General features: G+C 35.5%; 1 protein-coding gene across 3 annotated transcripts in view; it reads right to left on the bottom strand.

Moving 5' to 3' along the window:
- The window catches only part of LOC136028281 (solute carrier family 12 member 6-like), a 240,876-nt gene that overhangs the window by 211,264 nt on the left and 15,168 nt on the right, over window positions 1–14,444 (bottom strand). For all 3 annotated transcript variants that reach the window (XM_065706024.1, XM_065706023.1, XM_065706025.1), the window contains exon 2: window positions 12,299–12,381. In XM_065706024.1, the coding sequence (XP_065562096.1) occupies window positions 12,299–12,381 (83 nt within the window). The remainder of the gene's footprint in view (window positions 1–12,298; window positions 12,382–14,444) is intronic.

The following is a 14,444-nucleotide window of genomic DNA, read 5'->3' as shown; positions in this document are numbered from 1 at the left end:
CACAGACTTAAAGAGCGGTGGAGATCCGCTGTAATATTGACTATTCCAGCAAAATTGGATTACTAATTGAGGCCATCCAAATGCCTTCTCCTTTCTCGTGGAATTTCAGTTAATAGAAGGGAAGAAGGAAAACTAGATAGTTCATCATTAATTTGTCGTAGTGAGCATGGAAGCACAGAGAAAAGAGAGATTATTGTCCAAAATAGCCGTATTAAACAGTGGACTTTAGTTCCATTGTTCTTTTTTTTCTTTTGCGTCAATCCAAACATTTTTTGACATAATTCCATCATAAAAGAGTCAATGGATTTTAGTTACAACATTTTTTACAAGTAAATTTTCTTTTTTTTTTTGTTTTTTTTTGTGGTATAGACGAAATATTTAGAGGAAAAACTTACGCCTATGTAGAATGTATCTTCCATAAGGATTATTTAAATGATCTAGTAAGAAAAAATTTAGAAGTTGTTACAAGCAGCGAAATGGCGCTACCTAAGTGAAGAGCGAAATGGGCTGTATGTATTTTTTTTTTCATCAAGGCACTTTGTATGGAAGGAGTTGTCGTAGAAACTTCGGAAACGGCTCATTAGACTGGAAATTGACATTTTTAGTGCTTTTATAAGAGTCAAATGTTATTGGAAGACAGCCACCCTCTCCCCCCAAACTCCTTTTTCTCCAAAGACATGCCTTCTCAAGACCAGAATATAATTTACACTCTACTAAAAAAAAAACACAAGGTCGTTAATTATCAGTTTAATATACATATACTAATGTTTATTCCTTAAAGTTTTAATAATTTTTTATCTATTAAAGTAAAAAAAAGTGAAGACATTTAAAATATGTTTTGCCTTCCGTAGAATATAAATTATGTTCTGGTATTAAGAAGGCAATGAGAGTAGTATTCCTTCAATGGGTCCGGTCACAACCCTGTTCTGGTGTAATTGCAGAAGAAATTATTGCAGGAAACATTGCTTACCAGATGCTTTTTCGCGGTGGAACAATACAACTGATACTACGAGAGCCCGTCCCATTGCGTTTTCTTAGCTTCCAATGATAGATACTTTTAAATACCAAATATTTAACCAAAGTAAGAAAGGGCGTTATTGTTATCTACAATTATGTAAGACGACATACTTTCTTTTCCAACGTCATATTTTTTAACTTCTAAGCAGCTTTTTCCACGACTTTATTATATTTATGTCTGCTAATGGAATCAAACGTAAGACCCAAGATTTCCTATGGTAAAAGAACGACACGTTAGTTGACTAGGCCAACAAGTCATTGATGATATTGTATCTTATAAATACATTCTATGCAATCAATTTATTCTTTCTGAGTGCTATCAAACTGGTGTTAAGCGTCACTATTTCTTAACAAGTTAATTGCGCTATCCATTTCTCAATTGGAGCTGGATATATGGTAAAAACTATCAGAGACTTGTTTTCAGGTGCTTTTTTGGAATTATTCCGAGAAAATGCATACCACAGTGATTTGAAATGCTAGGAGGACAGACATATTTTTTGATGGTCAATGAAACTTGTTTTAATCTCCAAAAATTTTAATGACTACAATCGGCCAGATATCACTTTTGTACTGCAATGGCCCTGAGCAGACCAGTTTTTCATTATTGAGGTCTGCGCATGAGTTTGGGCCCAACATTCCTATCCTTGTACCCAAGTCTCCCTCCAGGGCCTCCCAATGAAATTTTCCCCAATCTCCCCATTTTCTTTTAACTTTGACTTTTTCGGAGAGACTTTGATTTTTTGAATTTAGAATTTTTTAAACTGAGAACTTTTTGGGGACAGACTTTCTTTCTTTTTGACGCACAGGATTGTGTCAAACTTGTCACTCATAAATTTCCAAAATCCAGTTAAAGCAGAAGGTTTCACTAAAACGTTTCCCACATTATCTCCTTGAACAAAAGGACATGCTTCAAAGTGTATCATATGTTCGTCTATAGATAAACCCCCTCTTCCTAGTTTCCAACCACACCTGCACAAAAGGCACACTGAAGTAGTCTCTGTAGCCAACAAAAAAGAATACAGCCTTTGCAAAGTTCTCTGGTATCAGTGAAATCCATTGACATGAGGGATAAATGCAGTTTTCTTAGTTGAGGCGTTGCTTATTAAAGGAAATTTCCTAGAGATAAACTTTTAAGCGAAAAGTGCGAGCCAAATATACCACTATTCGATTTGAAAGACTTTGAGTGTCCCAAATATCTGTATAAGATCAATAATCACGACAACGAGATACGATTTTTTAGTGTTCGTATTCTAAGATACATTCCCTCTCGGACTAAGGGCATAAGTCATTATGAGAAGAAGATCGAAGTTCATAGTGTGAATTGGGACCACACCAAGTAGCTAATGAATGGCCATAAGCAACGAATCTTGTATGTATACACGTGATTTTCACTTAATAATAAACAAGTTTTTAATAAAATGCCTGGTTTGAGAGTTGAGTTTTTATTATATTTTTTTGGGCAGGGGGGGGGGGGCGTGGGGGTTGCTGGTACTTAAAATTTTTGTGAACACACAATCAGAAATATATATATATATATATATATATATATATATATATAGAGAGAGAGAGAGAGAGAGAGAGAGAGAGAAAGAGAGAGAGACAGAGAGAGAAAGAGAGAGAGACAGAGAAAGTTAGACACAAAGGTATGCAAACAGACGCAGAGACATGCGAACAGGCATCCAGACACAGAGGCAGAGAGAGAGAGAGAGAGAACGAGCAAGAGAGAGAGACAAATAAACTCACAAACATACCAAGTAAGACATAAAGGCATGCAAACAGACAATCAGGGACATAGGTAGAGATAGAAAAAGACAAAAACACACACATAAACACAAAAGTCAGACACAGAGAAATGCAAACAGAAGCAGAGACAGGCAAACAGACGCTCAAACACAAAGGAGCAAAGAGAGGCACAAAAACCATCACAGAAAACCAGTCTCACAAGCATGCAAACAGACGCAGAGACAAGCAAAAAGACGGGCAGACAAGAAGTCACAAAAAGAAAGAGAGAGAGAGAGAGAAACACAAGCACATAAGCACAAAGTCATACACAGAGGCATACAAACAGATGCAGAGACAGACAAAAAGACGCTCAGACACACAAGCAATGAAAGATAGACAGACAAAACACACACAATGTCAGACACACAGGCATGCAAAGAAAAGCAGAGGCGGGCAGACATACACTCAGGCACAAAGTCATAGAGACAGAAAGTGAGAGACAGAGAGGGAGATAGAGATAGAGATAGAGAGAGAGAGGAAGGGAGTGAGGGGAACACAGAGAGAGAGAGAGAGAAAGAGAGAGAGAGAGAGACAGAAACACACAAAGTCAGGCCCAAAGGCATGTAAACAGACAAAGAGACAGGTAAACAGACGTTCAGACACGCTTGCATAGAGGGAGAGAGACAAAGAACGAGAGATGGAGCAAGAGATATAGAGATAGAGAGAGAAACATGCTAAAACACACAATGTTAGACAAAAAGGCATATAAACAGACGCAAAAACCGGCAAACAGACGTTTATACACACAGGCACAGAGAGATAGAGAGAAAGAGATAGAGAGAGAAACACACACAAAGATACAATGTCAGAAACAGAGGCATACAAAGAAACGCAGAGACAGGCAAGCAGACACTTAGAGACCCAGGTACAGAGACAGAGAAGGCCAAAACATACATACTAACACAAAAGTCGGATACAAAGGCAAGCAAGCGGAAGCAGATACAGGCAAACACAAGCTAATACACACAGACAAAAAGAGAGAGAGAGACAAAAACACACACAAACACGCAAATTAAGACACACAGGCCTTTAAACAGGCGTAAGACAGGCAAGCAGACGCTTAGACAGGCGAAAAGACGTTCAGTACACAGTCAGAGAGGGAGACAAAGCCGAAAAAACACACCATTCACAAAGTCAGACAGAGACCTTCAAACAGACGCAGAGACAGGCAAACAGAGACTCAGATATACAGGCATAGAGAAAAAAAGAGAGAGAGACGTAAACATACAAAACTAGTCACACAGACATGCAAACAGATAGAAACGGAAGCACTTAGACGCTCTGACACACAGTCACAGAAAGAGAGAGAAAGAGACAAAAACACACACAAAGTCACATAAAGAGGCATACAAACAGATGCAGAGACAGGCAAAGAGACGCTCAGACACAGAGAGAGAAAGAAAGAGAGAGAGAGAGAGAGAGAGAGAGAGAGAGAGAGAGAGAGAGAGATTGACAAAAATAAACACAACTTAACAAAGTCAGAAACACAGACTTTCAAATAGACGTTGAAAAGGGCAAACAAGCACTCAGACACGCAGGTACAGGGAAACAGAGGTAGAGAGAGAGAGAGAGAGGGGGAGGGGGGCAGAGAGAGAGACAAAACACACACGCAAGCACAAATACACACAAAGCCAGACTAACAGGAATGCAAACAGACGCAGAGACAGATAAACAGACACTGAGACACATCGTCACAGAGAGAGGGAGCGAGAGAGAGAGAGAGAGAGAGAAAGAGAGAAAGAGAAAGAGAGAGAGACAAAGAAAACACACACAGTAAGACACACAGGCATGCAAATAGACGCAGAGACAGGCAAACTGACGACCAGACAGGCAAATAGAAGCTCAGACCAACAGTCAGAGAAAGACAAAAACACACAAAAACACGCAGTCAGACAAACAAGCATACAAACAAACGTCTCAAAGTCTTTATCCTAGAAATGTATATTGTAATTTGTATGCCAGTGATGGCATGAAAATTCACTAAAGTCCATACTGTGAAACAAAAACGCACACTAAAAAATTACACCACACGAGGACTTCCTTAAACCAATATATTCACAATCGAAAACACCAAACATCTTTGAAACTTATTGATCTGGTTTAACTGGAGGCTATGACATTTGTGTGGAATACGTGGAATCAAGAAGGTAACGTCAAAACCATATTAATTTCCTTGTATATTCACCAAGGTAGACCTCCTGACCTTAACTTTCAAAAAAGGTAGTGCCCTTAAACAAGAGGATGTTAGACTAAGGACATTTAATGGAAGGTGGTCAAACGATTTTATTGATACCAAAGAACTTGCAAGGGATGGATTCTTTGTTGGCCACAGTGACCAGGTTCAGTGTGCTTTTTATGCAGGTGTGGTTGAAAACTGGGAAAAAGGGATGTACCTATAGATGAACATGATACATTTCGAAACATGTCCTTTTGTTCAAGGAGATGATGTGGAAACCAATCTGCTTTAACCAGAGGTTGTGACAATTGTGGGCGATACGACTGCGTTCTTGGGTAAAAAAAATTCTATGCCCCCCAAAAATCTTAAGTTAAAAGACTAAATTGGGGGGACAGTTGGGTGAAATGACATTGGGGGCCTTAGAGGGGGACATGGGACCATGGATAAAAACGTTGGGCCCCAAACTCATGCACAAACCCCGGTAATAGAAAACCGGTGTGCTCAGGACCACTACATTACAAAGAAATATCTCGCCGGTTGTAGCCAAAAAATTTTGAGAGATCAAAACAGGTTTTATTGACTGTAAAGAAAAACATGTCTGTCCAGCAAACATCTCACATCACTGTGGTATCCGTATTCTCGGAATAATGCCAAAAAAGGCACCCAGAAACTAATCACTGAAAGCATTTACCATATATCCAACTCTAATTGAGAAATCAATTGTATAATTAACTTGTTACAATATAGCGACGCTTATCACCATTTTGCTATCGCTCAGAAACAATAAATTGATTGCTGAGAATATCTAAGAACATAATATAATAAATGACTTATGTGCTCAGTCAACTAAGATGTCTTTCTTTTACCATAGGAAATCTAGGTTCTCGTTTTCAATTCCTATATCAGACATATATATCATAAAATCATTGGAAAAGCTTTTTAAAAGCTAGAATGTATCCATTGTATCCATTACCCGGAGCTGTGATAAAGGAAAAGTACGGTCTGTCGCAGCATTTGTTGTATTATTTCACCGAGAAATACCATCTGGCAAGCGATGTTTCCAGAAAATACCTCTTATCACCAGAAGCTAAGATACAGCTAAGAGTGTATCGTCAAAATGAAGGGCTATGACTTGACCAACTGAGGGAATGCAAGAAGTTAGTAACTCCAATAGTACAATGGGAAAAGGCTGTGACCGGACCAATGGAAGGCATACTATCGGGGTTGTAAGCAATACCCATGTTAATTTTTGTTTCTTTTGAGTTTGACTTGGTTTTTTATTGTAATTTCTATGTTTTTTTAGTTTCATTTATTTATTTATTTTTATTTGTGGTCGTTTTGCGCTTGGAATGCATAAGAATCCACAGTTTTTCTTTGGAATGTCTATTTTGAAGAAACTTTTTCAAAAGTTTTTGATCCTGACATAAATAGTATTGCTTAATTTAAGTTTGTACCTCCTCGAGTTGACCTAAAAAATAAAAATTAATATCATTCCCAGAAAATTACGTGTATGCTTTTTGAAAACCTGGATACAACTATGCTCTTTTAATTTATTCAAACAGTAAGAGCAAAAGTAGTAATAGTAGTAGCCCGAAAACTTCAAATTAATACTGCCAGTCGTTCTCGATATATTGCTGAGCTTATTTGCAAGCATATGCACATTGTCTTTTGATTTAGTTATAAAGCAACATTTAGTTTTAAAGCATAATGGGCAAATTGCCTAATTATGGGGGGGGGATATACCCAATATTCCTAAAAAAATATTAGCTGGGCTTTTTTACTATGCTGAAAAAATGGCCGTCTCAAAATTTTTATTGGATGTGACTGGAAAATCAATGGGCTTGCTAAGAGAGCTGCATACCCTCTTATCTCTTTTTACTCTGAAAAAGGGGACTAGAACCTTTAGTTTAGAATCAAATTAGCTCCTTTATAAGTTGGAATGATATTTCTAGCTATTATAGAGCGGTGTTGCCTATGTTATTGCTTATATACTCTTTTAAAAACCTGTATGCATATATTTTTTTCTTTTAATTGAAACTCCCCCTAAACGTTCCCTAAAAGGTTTACCTTAATGCCCTTAGCGTCATTAGTTACAGTAACTGTAGTCGTAAAATTAGTAGTATATTTATTACTTTTTAGTGATTTCAACATCTTTCTCACCAAGTCCTGGAAGTTTCAACTAAACACAATTAGCTGCTGCTATGACATTACTGCTCTAACTTTTTGATAACCTGTATATTCATGTCCTTTTTCTGGTTTTCATCTTAATAGTCTTGGCCTTACGAATAGCCGCAATAGAAGTGGTAGTAAAAGAAACAGCAGTCGTAGTAGTAAAGGCTACAGCGGTAGTAGTATTACTAGCAGCATGGGCGTATTGCTTTTTAGTCAATTAAATAAAAAAAACAAGTTTTTTTAACTGAGATTAAGGAGCGACATTAAAACTTAAAACGAACAGAAATTACTTCGTATATGAAAGAGGCTGCTTCCTCATCAACGCCCCTCTCTTTACGCTAAAGTTTGACTCTTTCTCTCAATTCTTCTTTTTAAAACAGTAAAAAAAACTTTAGCGTAAGAGCGGGGCGTTGATGAGGAAGCAGCCTCTTTCATATACGGAGTAATTTCTGTTCGTTTTAAGTTTTAATGTCGCTCCTTACTTTCAGTTAAAAAAACTTGTTTTTTTTTATTTAATTTCTGAACGTTTTTTGAATCAATGCATGTTTTGATTTTGGCTTTCCGCAGAGGAATAATTAAAACGAAATTTGCATTTTTTTTTTTTTTTTTTTGGCTAAATGGCTTTCTCATAATTTTGATCGAATGATTTTGAGAAAAAAAGAGCTGGGAGGAAGCCTAGTTGCCCCTCCCGATTTTTGGTTAATTAAAAAGGCAACTAGAACTTTTAATTTCTTACGAATATTTTTATTAGTAAAAGATTTACGTAACTTATAAATTAGCTTACGTAAAGAACTTTTGTATTCTCATATTTTTATTACATATATGAGGGGGTTCGCCCACTTGTCAGATCCTCGCTCTTTACACTAAAGCTTAAATTTTGTCCCAATTCATTAAGAATGACCCCAGAATCACAAAAGCCGTAGAATAAATAGTTGAAATTACTAAAAATGCTTTAGCGTAAAGAGCGAGGTATTAGGAGGAGGTGAGCCCCTCATATGGGTAATAATTTCTGTTTGTTTTAAGTTTTAATGCTGTTCCTTACTTCCAGCTGAAAGAACTTTTTCATATTTATTTTTTCATTGTTTTTTTTTAAATAATGCTAGTAAATCCTATGCTCCCTTCATGGAGATTTTCTTCCCCCATGAAAAATTATCGATGGAAAGTTCCCCCAGTATATCCCCCTTTTCTCAATCCCTCCCCCCCCCCCAACCAAAAAAATACTCCTGAAAAACACCTGTACACTTCCCAATATCCATTACTATATGTAAGCACAGGTCAAAGTTTGTAACTTGTTGCCCCTCCCACGGGGACTGTGGGGGAGTATGTCGTCCCCAAAGACATAGTTATAAGGTTTTTCGACTACGTTGAATAAAATGGCTATCTCAGAATTTTGATCTGTTGACTTTCGTAAAATAATTAGCGTGGGAGGGGGCCTAGGTGCCCTCCAATTTTTTTGGTCACTTAAAAAGGGCACTAGAACTTTTCATTTCCGATAGAATGAGCCCTCTTGCAACATTCTAGGACAACTGGGTCGATACGATCACCTCTGGGAAAAAAAACAACAAAAATACAAAAAAAACAAATAAACACGCATCCGTGATCTGCCTTCTGTCAAAAAATACAAAATTCCACATTTTTGTAGATAGGAGCTTGAAACCTCTACAGTAGGGTTCTCTAATACGCTGAATCTGATGGTGTGATTTTCGTGACTTCTAGGGGGTGTTTCCCCCTATTTTCTAAAGTAACGCAAAGTTTCTCAGGCTCTTAACTTTTGATGGTAAGACTAAACTTGATGAAACTTATACATTTAAAATCAGTATTAAAATGCGATTCTTTTGATGTAGGTATTGGTATCAAAGTTCCATTTTTTAGAGTTTTGGTTACTATTGAGCTGGGTCGCTCCTTACTACAGTTCGTTACCACGAACTGTTTGATTAATCTTCCCCTTTAAGCATTTTATGAAAGTTCTAACTTAATACTCAAATATGTTCTTGAGATATTTTTTTTTGAGAATGTGCATACACGTAATGTCTTTTGATTTAGTTAAAATTTCTACTTAGAGCCCTTGTTCTGGGGCTCTGAGGTGGTTGGCGTCCCCAAAGACATAATTACATGATCTTTAGACGATGCCGAACTAAGAACTAAAACTTCCGAGCCTATGATAACCAATCCAATCAGCCCCCCCCCCCCAAGGTTTATACGATCATTCTTTCTATAAAAATCTTACATGCCCTCAGGACATAACTTACACCCCTGGCTCTGAGGCTGTGGAGGGGGGGGGGGTAGTGTCAAAGACATATTTTAAGGACCTTTCAACTATGCTGAACAAAATAACTCTAAAAATTTTGATTCGGTGTGTTTGGGGAATCCCCTTCAATCTCCAGTCGATTGAGTCTCTTTCAATGTTTTTACGACAAATCCTAAAACACAAAGTGACCACATCACTCTTTATGGAGCCTATCATATTTGTTATCGGGAAAGCCGGGTATGTTTGACTCTTGGGGTCAGACGAGGCTGTCAGAGAAGGACAAGGGTATACAGATGAAGCTTTCATGGAATGTTGAACTAAATCAAAACACACTATCTGTAAGGAGGTTTTCCAAAGGGCACATCTCAGGAACGGTTTGGGGTACTAAGTTAGAATTTCCAGGAATTATGCAGATGATTAATTGATCGAAATGGCAGTACGTGCATGCTGCTATTACTACTGCTACTACTACTACTGCTGCAACTACTACTATTGCTACTACTACTACTACTGTTGCCACTACTATTACTACTACTACTACTACTATCACTATTACTACTATTACCACTACTGCTTCTACTACTACTACTGTACAACTGCTATTACAGCTACTATTGCTACTATTACTACTACTACTACTGATATTACAACTACTATTACGGCTGCTGCTGCTACAGTACTACTACTACTACTAATACAACAACAACAACTATTTTTACCGTGATTGCGACCGGAGCCAAGGGTGGTAAGGGAATAATCCCAGGAAGTGTTGAGGGAGAAGTTGAGCTAAATGAGAACACACTATTTGCATAAATGTTGTCAAAATAGTGTATCAGCAATATCTAATGATATTGAACGGTTTAGCAACTGTTTGGTATATTGAGTTATGACTTTTTGGGCATTACGAGTGGGATGCTCAGCTGACCAAAAAGCAGTATGTACATATTACTACTGCTAATACTACTATTACTACTATTACTGCCCCTTCTGCTGCTACTACTTCTACTACTCCTACTGCTAATACAACTGCTTCTACTACTGCTTCTGCTACTACTATTAGTATTACCTCAACTACTACACCTACTACTGCTAGTACTGTTACTACTATTACTACTACTGCTACAAGTACTACTACTGCTATTGCTACGGCTACCACTTTTGCTAGGGATAAGGTTATTAAGGTAAAATTTAAGAGGGGATTGAGGGTAAAGTTGATCTAAATGAAAAAAAATATGTGTATGCACGTTGTCAAAAGAGCGTATAAGAAATATTATAGGAACAGCTTAGAGTGTTAAGTTGAAATTTACAAAGAATGCTGTGGTAGATGCAGAGCTGATCAAAAGCCATTATTTACACGTTTACAAGCCATTATGAACATTTTAGGGAATCTTGAGAAGATATTGAACTAAATCGAAACATACTACGGGCATGCTGGCTGTCAAACGACGTATCGACAATGATCCAGGAATTTATCATAACAAATTTAAAGAATTAAACATCATTTTCTCTGTCCATGTTACCTTAATGTATTTGGTACAAAAATGATCTTAAACTATTAAGTCTATCTCATTTTGACAAATGCTCAAATGAGTCCCTAGTGTCTCCAATATAACTTAAGAGACTTGCAGAAACCTGTTTTTTCCATTCTATTTTTAGCTTATGTAGAAGATATCTACTTTAAAACTAAGCACACTATTTTGGAAGTCTCTCTTTTATCAACATGAACTTAAAATAGCGTGATGGAAGTTAGGTTTTCCGAAAGTTCCCAAAACCTTATCCTTTTGTGACATTGCATGATCTTTGAAACAAAACTTACAAAAGAAAACCGTCTATCTCGGGAAGTTTGTTTTTAAATAGCCAGCCAACTATCTTGTTTTAAAACATTAAATGGTATAAATAAATGGTTCAATAAGCTTTCGACTTCTGAGCCGAAAAGATAAGCTTGGATTTTTCCACATGATTATCTAGAAGCATAAATTTTTTAATGTCACTGCAAAGATGAATGTCACTGTAAAACATTTATCCACAAATTTGGAATCAGTCCCCCTTATGCATAAGACAAATAATATTCATTTAAATCCTCAACGTTTCTTATTATTTTCGTTAAACTCATGGGGATGCGTATCAATGCAAAAAATTCTGTAGTCCCACATGACTGCTGAACAAGGTGGGACTTGGATGGTTAGGAGACGGTGGGAATTATTCTCTGAGGCGGCATTGAAAGAGATAGGGGTCAATTAGGATAAAAGGCAGGGAATAGGTGCTTTGAAATCCCCCTCGAAATGTCTGTCCCACTCGTAAAAGCCTAATAAAAATGAGTATAAACCATTTTTATGCTTCTTTAAAGTTTTTCTTGTAGCCCTTCAAAAAAAAAAAATCCTTTTTTAACCCCCTAGCGGAAGAAAATCCTTTCGTAACCCATGGAAAAAAAAATCCTTGATACAGTCCTGATAAGATCAGTGGTTGAAGTGAAATTACTTTTCGCCTTCTTTATGAATGACATAAATTTGACTGATTAAACGTACATATGAAAGAGATGTATATTTATTTATTCATACATTTAGGGGATTTAATACCTTAAAGGATAACCCTATCTCTTCCATTATAAACTTTTTTAGTTTGTGTGGCCAAACTATTTTGAGTTGACTGAGTGATCTTGCAACAACTTGCAGAGATCTGATAAGAGATACCAATAAATGACAGAACACTGAAAGCTAACACCCTACTTTCCCAGAGACCTTACAAAACCATTTAACTTATTCCGTATGATTCAATTCCTGTGTGAGGACTCTCGGATATATTGTTACATTTATATGCGGACTCAATTCCTGTGCTGGGATATATTGGTGTATCTATGGGCCGCCTCAATTAGAAAATACAGATGAAGAAAGACCTTAACTTACATGGTAAAGATATAAATTCTTTTCATATCCGCTCAATGTCTCCTTTTTATTGTTAACAAAGGGGGCTTCGTCGGTAACCTCACCTGAAATACAAAGATACCATTAAAGTTGAGCACCGCTATTTCACAGGCTTTGGGATAGTGACATACTCTAACAACCGATATAAAGGTGCTTAAAGCTTCAAATATTTCAAATAGGTTCTTCTCTGAACTTTCGAGCAAACTATGCTTAAGGGCATTCGACAACTTAAGAACCATTTTGCGAGTCTCAGTGTTGGCTCACCACCTCAAAAGCAAAGGACACATTATCAAATTTTCCCAGCAGCACGGGGAACTCCCAAAGCCAATTTGGAAAAAAAATTGAAAGGCGATCTGAAATGTTTCAACAGTTCAAAAATCTAACGAGAGGTAAATTTAAAATAAAGAAATGTACAATCTGCTACTAATTGTTCAGCAAAGTGGCTCAATTCCTGTGTGAATCAATGTATATAAAGAGTAAATGTTATGTCTCCTGTGTCGGCAGATTTCAATCTAGGCGTGTTGCAACAGAAAACTCCCAAGCTATCAGATTCCTCAAATGATACTTCCTCTGAGCTGATTTTTAAGGTTTTCTAATCAGGCATGCGAGAACATTTTTACGGATCGCTTTTTTTATCTTTAAAATAATATACTGCTCCATTTAATCGAAAAATACAAAATGACACTTTTAATGATGTATGTTTAATTAAACCAGAATATATCTTCCACATAAACGAGAGAATTTAAATGGTCTTTCTAAGTTTCTTGGGAAAGTATATTTCACCTTCAATATCTCTGGGGTATATTCTGATATCTTATCTAAGCTCTAAAAACTATGGTAAGACCACCCGATCACTTGTAAATAGTTTGCCCATACAAACTAAAAATTTGCTCTAATTGCAATAATTGGCAATTTGCATTAATTTGCTCTAATTGGCAAATTAAATTCTTTTTCAGTAAATTAATGAGCAAGTCAAAACTTTAAAAAAAGAACGATTTTAATTACAACCAAAGCTCTTGCACTCTTAATCAAGGTCTTACATATTAGCCTTTAATTATTCTGCCAGTTCAATGGGGTGACAGTTCTAAAAGTAATTTCTCCTTCTGTCACTAAGGAAAAGTCTTGGCTTTTTCTCCATCATTTTTTCCCTAATAAAAATTTATTCTTCTGATAATTTATAGGTACTTAGTACTTTATTCCACTTTTATATTTTTAATTTCGTCCAATGTTCCTCTATTAATCACAATGAGCTTACTCTATGTCAAAAAATGACTAATTAGGAAGTTAAGTGGCCATGATTCGTACCTCATTTAGGACAAAAGAGCACAGTTCATATGAATGGGCTATTCTTTGCTTGAACTATATAACTCCGGTATTTATGAAATAAAACGTTTTAAATTGTCTTACAAATATTTGTGTGTTTATTAGCAACAGTATTATTCTTGTTTTATGTAGAATTTAAAACTGCATTATTTTTGCAATATGTTACAGCTACGACGATTGGTGGTCTGAAGTAATACAAACCATCAAAATACTCCCAAAAAGCTGAAAATGCTGTATAAAATCATTAGACAGAGACAAGGTTAAGCTTTATTTTTTCAACTGATTTTGAAAAGTTTTGATTATCTGTATTAACTAATTAAAACTGTATCATCAGCAAAAATTTTATTTTCATTCTGTTTCCAAAAGCTTCGAAAATTATTATTATCATAAAAATGAAGTGTTGCAATCTGTTTAGCTTCATCTGAAAATTTCCTGACCACTTTCGCTTTCCTGACCATATATATATATATATATATATATATATATATATATATATATATATATATATATATATATATATATATATATATATATATATATATATATATATATATATATATATATATATATATATATATATATATATATATAATATATATATATATATATATATATATATATATATATATATATATATATATATATATATATATATATATATATATATATATATATATATATATATATATATATATATATATATATATATATATATATATATATATATATATATATATATATATATATATATATATATATATATATATATATATATATATATATATATATATATATATATATATAT

This window comes from Artemia franciscana, chromosome 6, assembly GCF_032884065.1.
Source record: "Artemia franciscana chromosome 6, ASM3288406v1, whole genome shotgun sequence".
Lineage (NCBI taxonomy): Eukaryota > Metazoa > Arthropoda > Branchiopoda > Anostraca > Artemiidae > Artemia > Artemia franciscana.
Note: the sequence above shows the minus strand (reverse complement) of the source record. Positions and strands in the feature narration are given on the sequence as shown.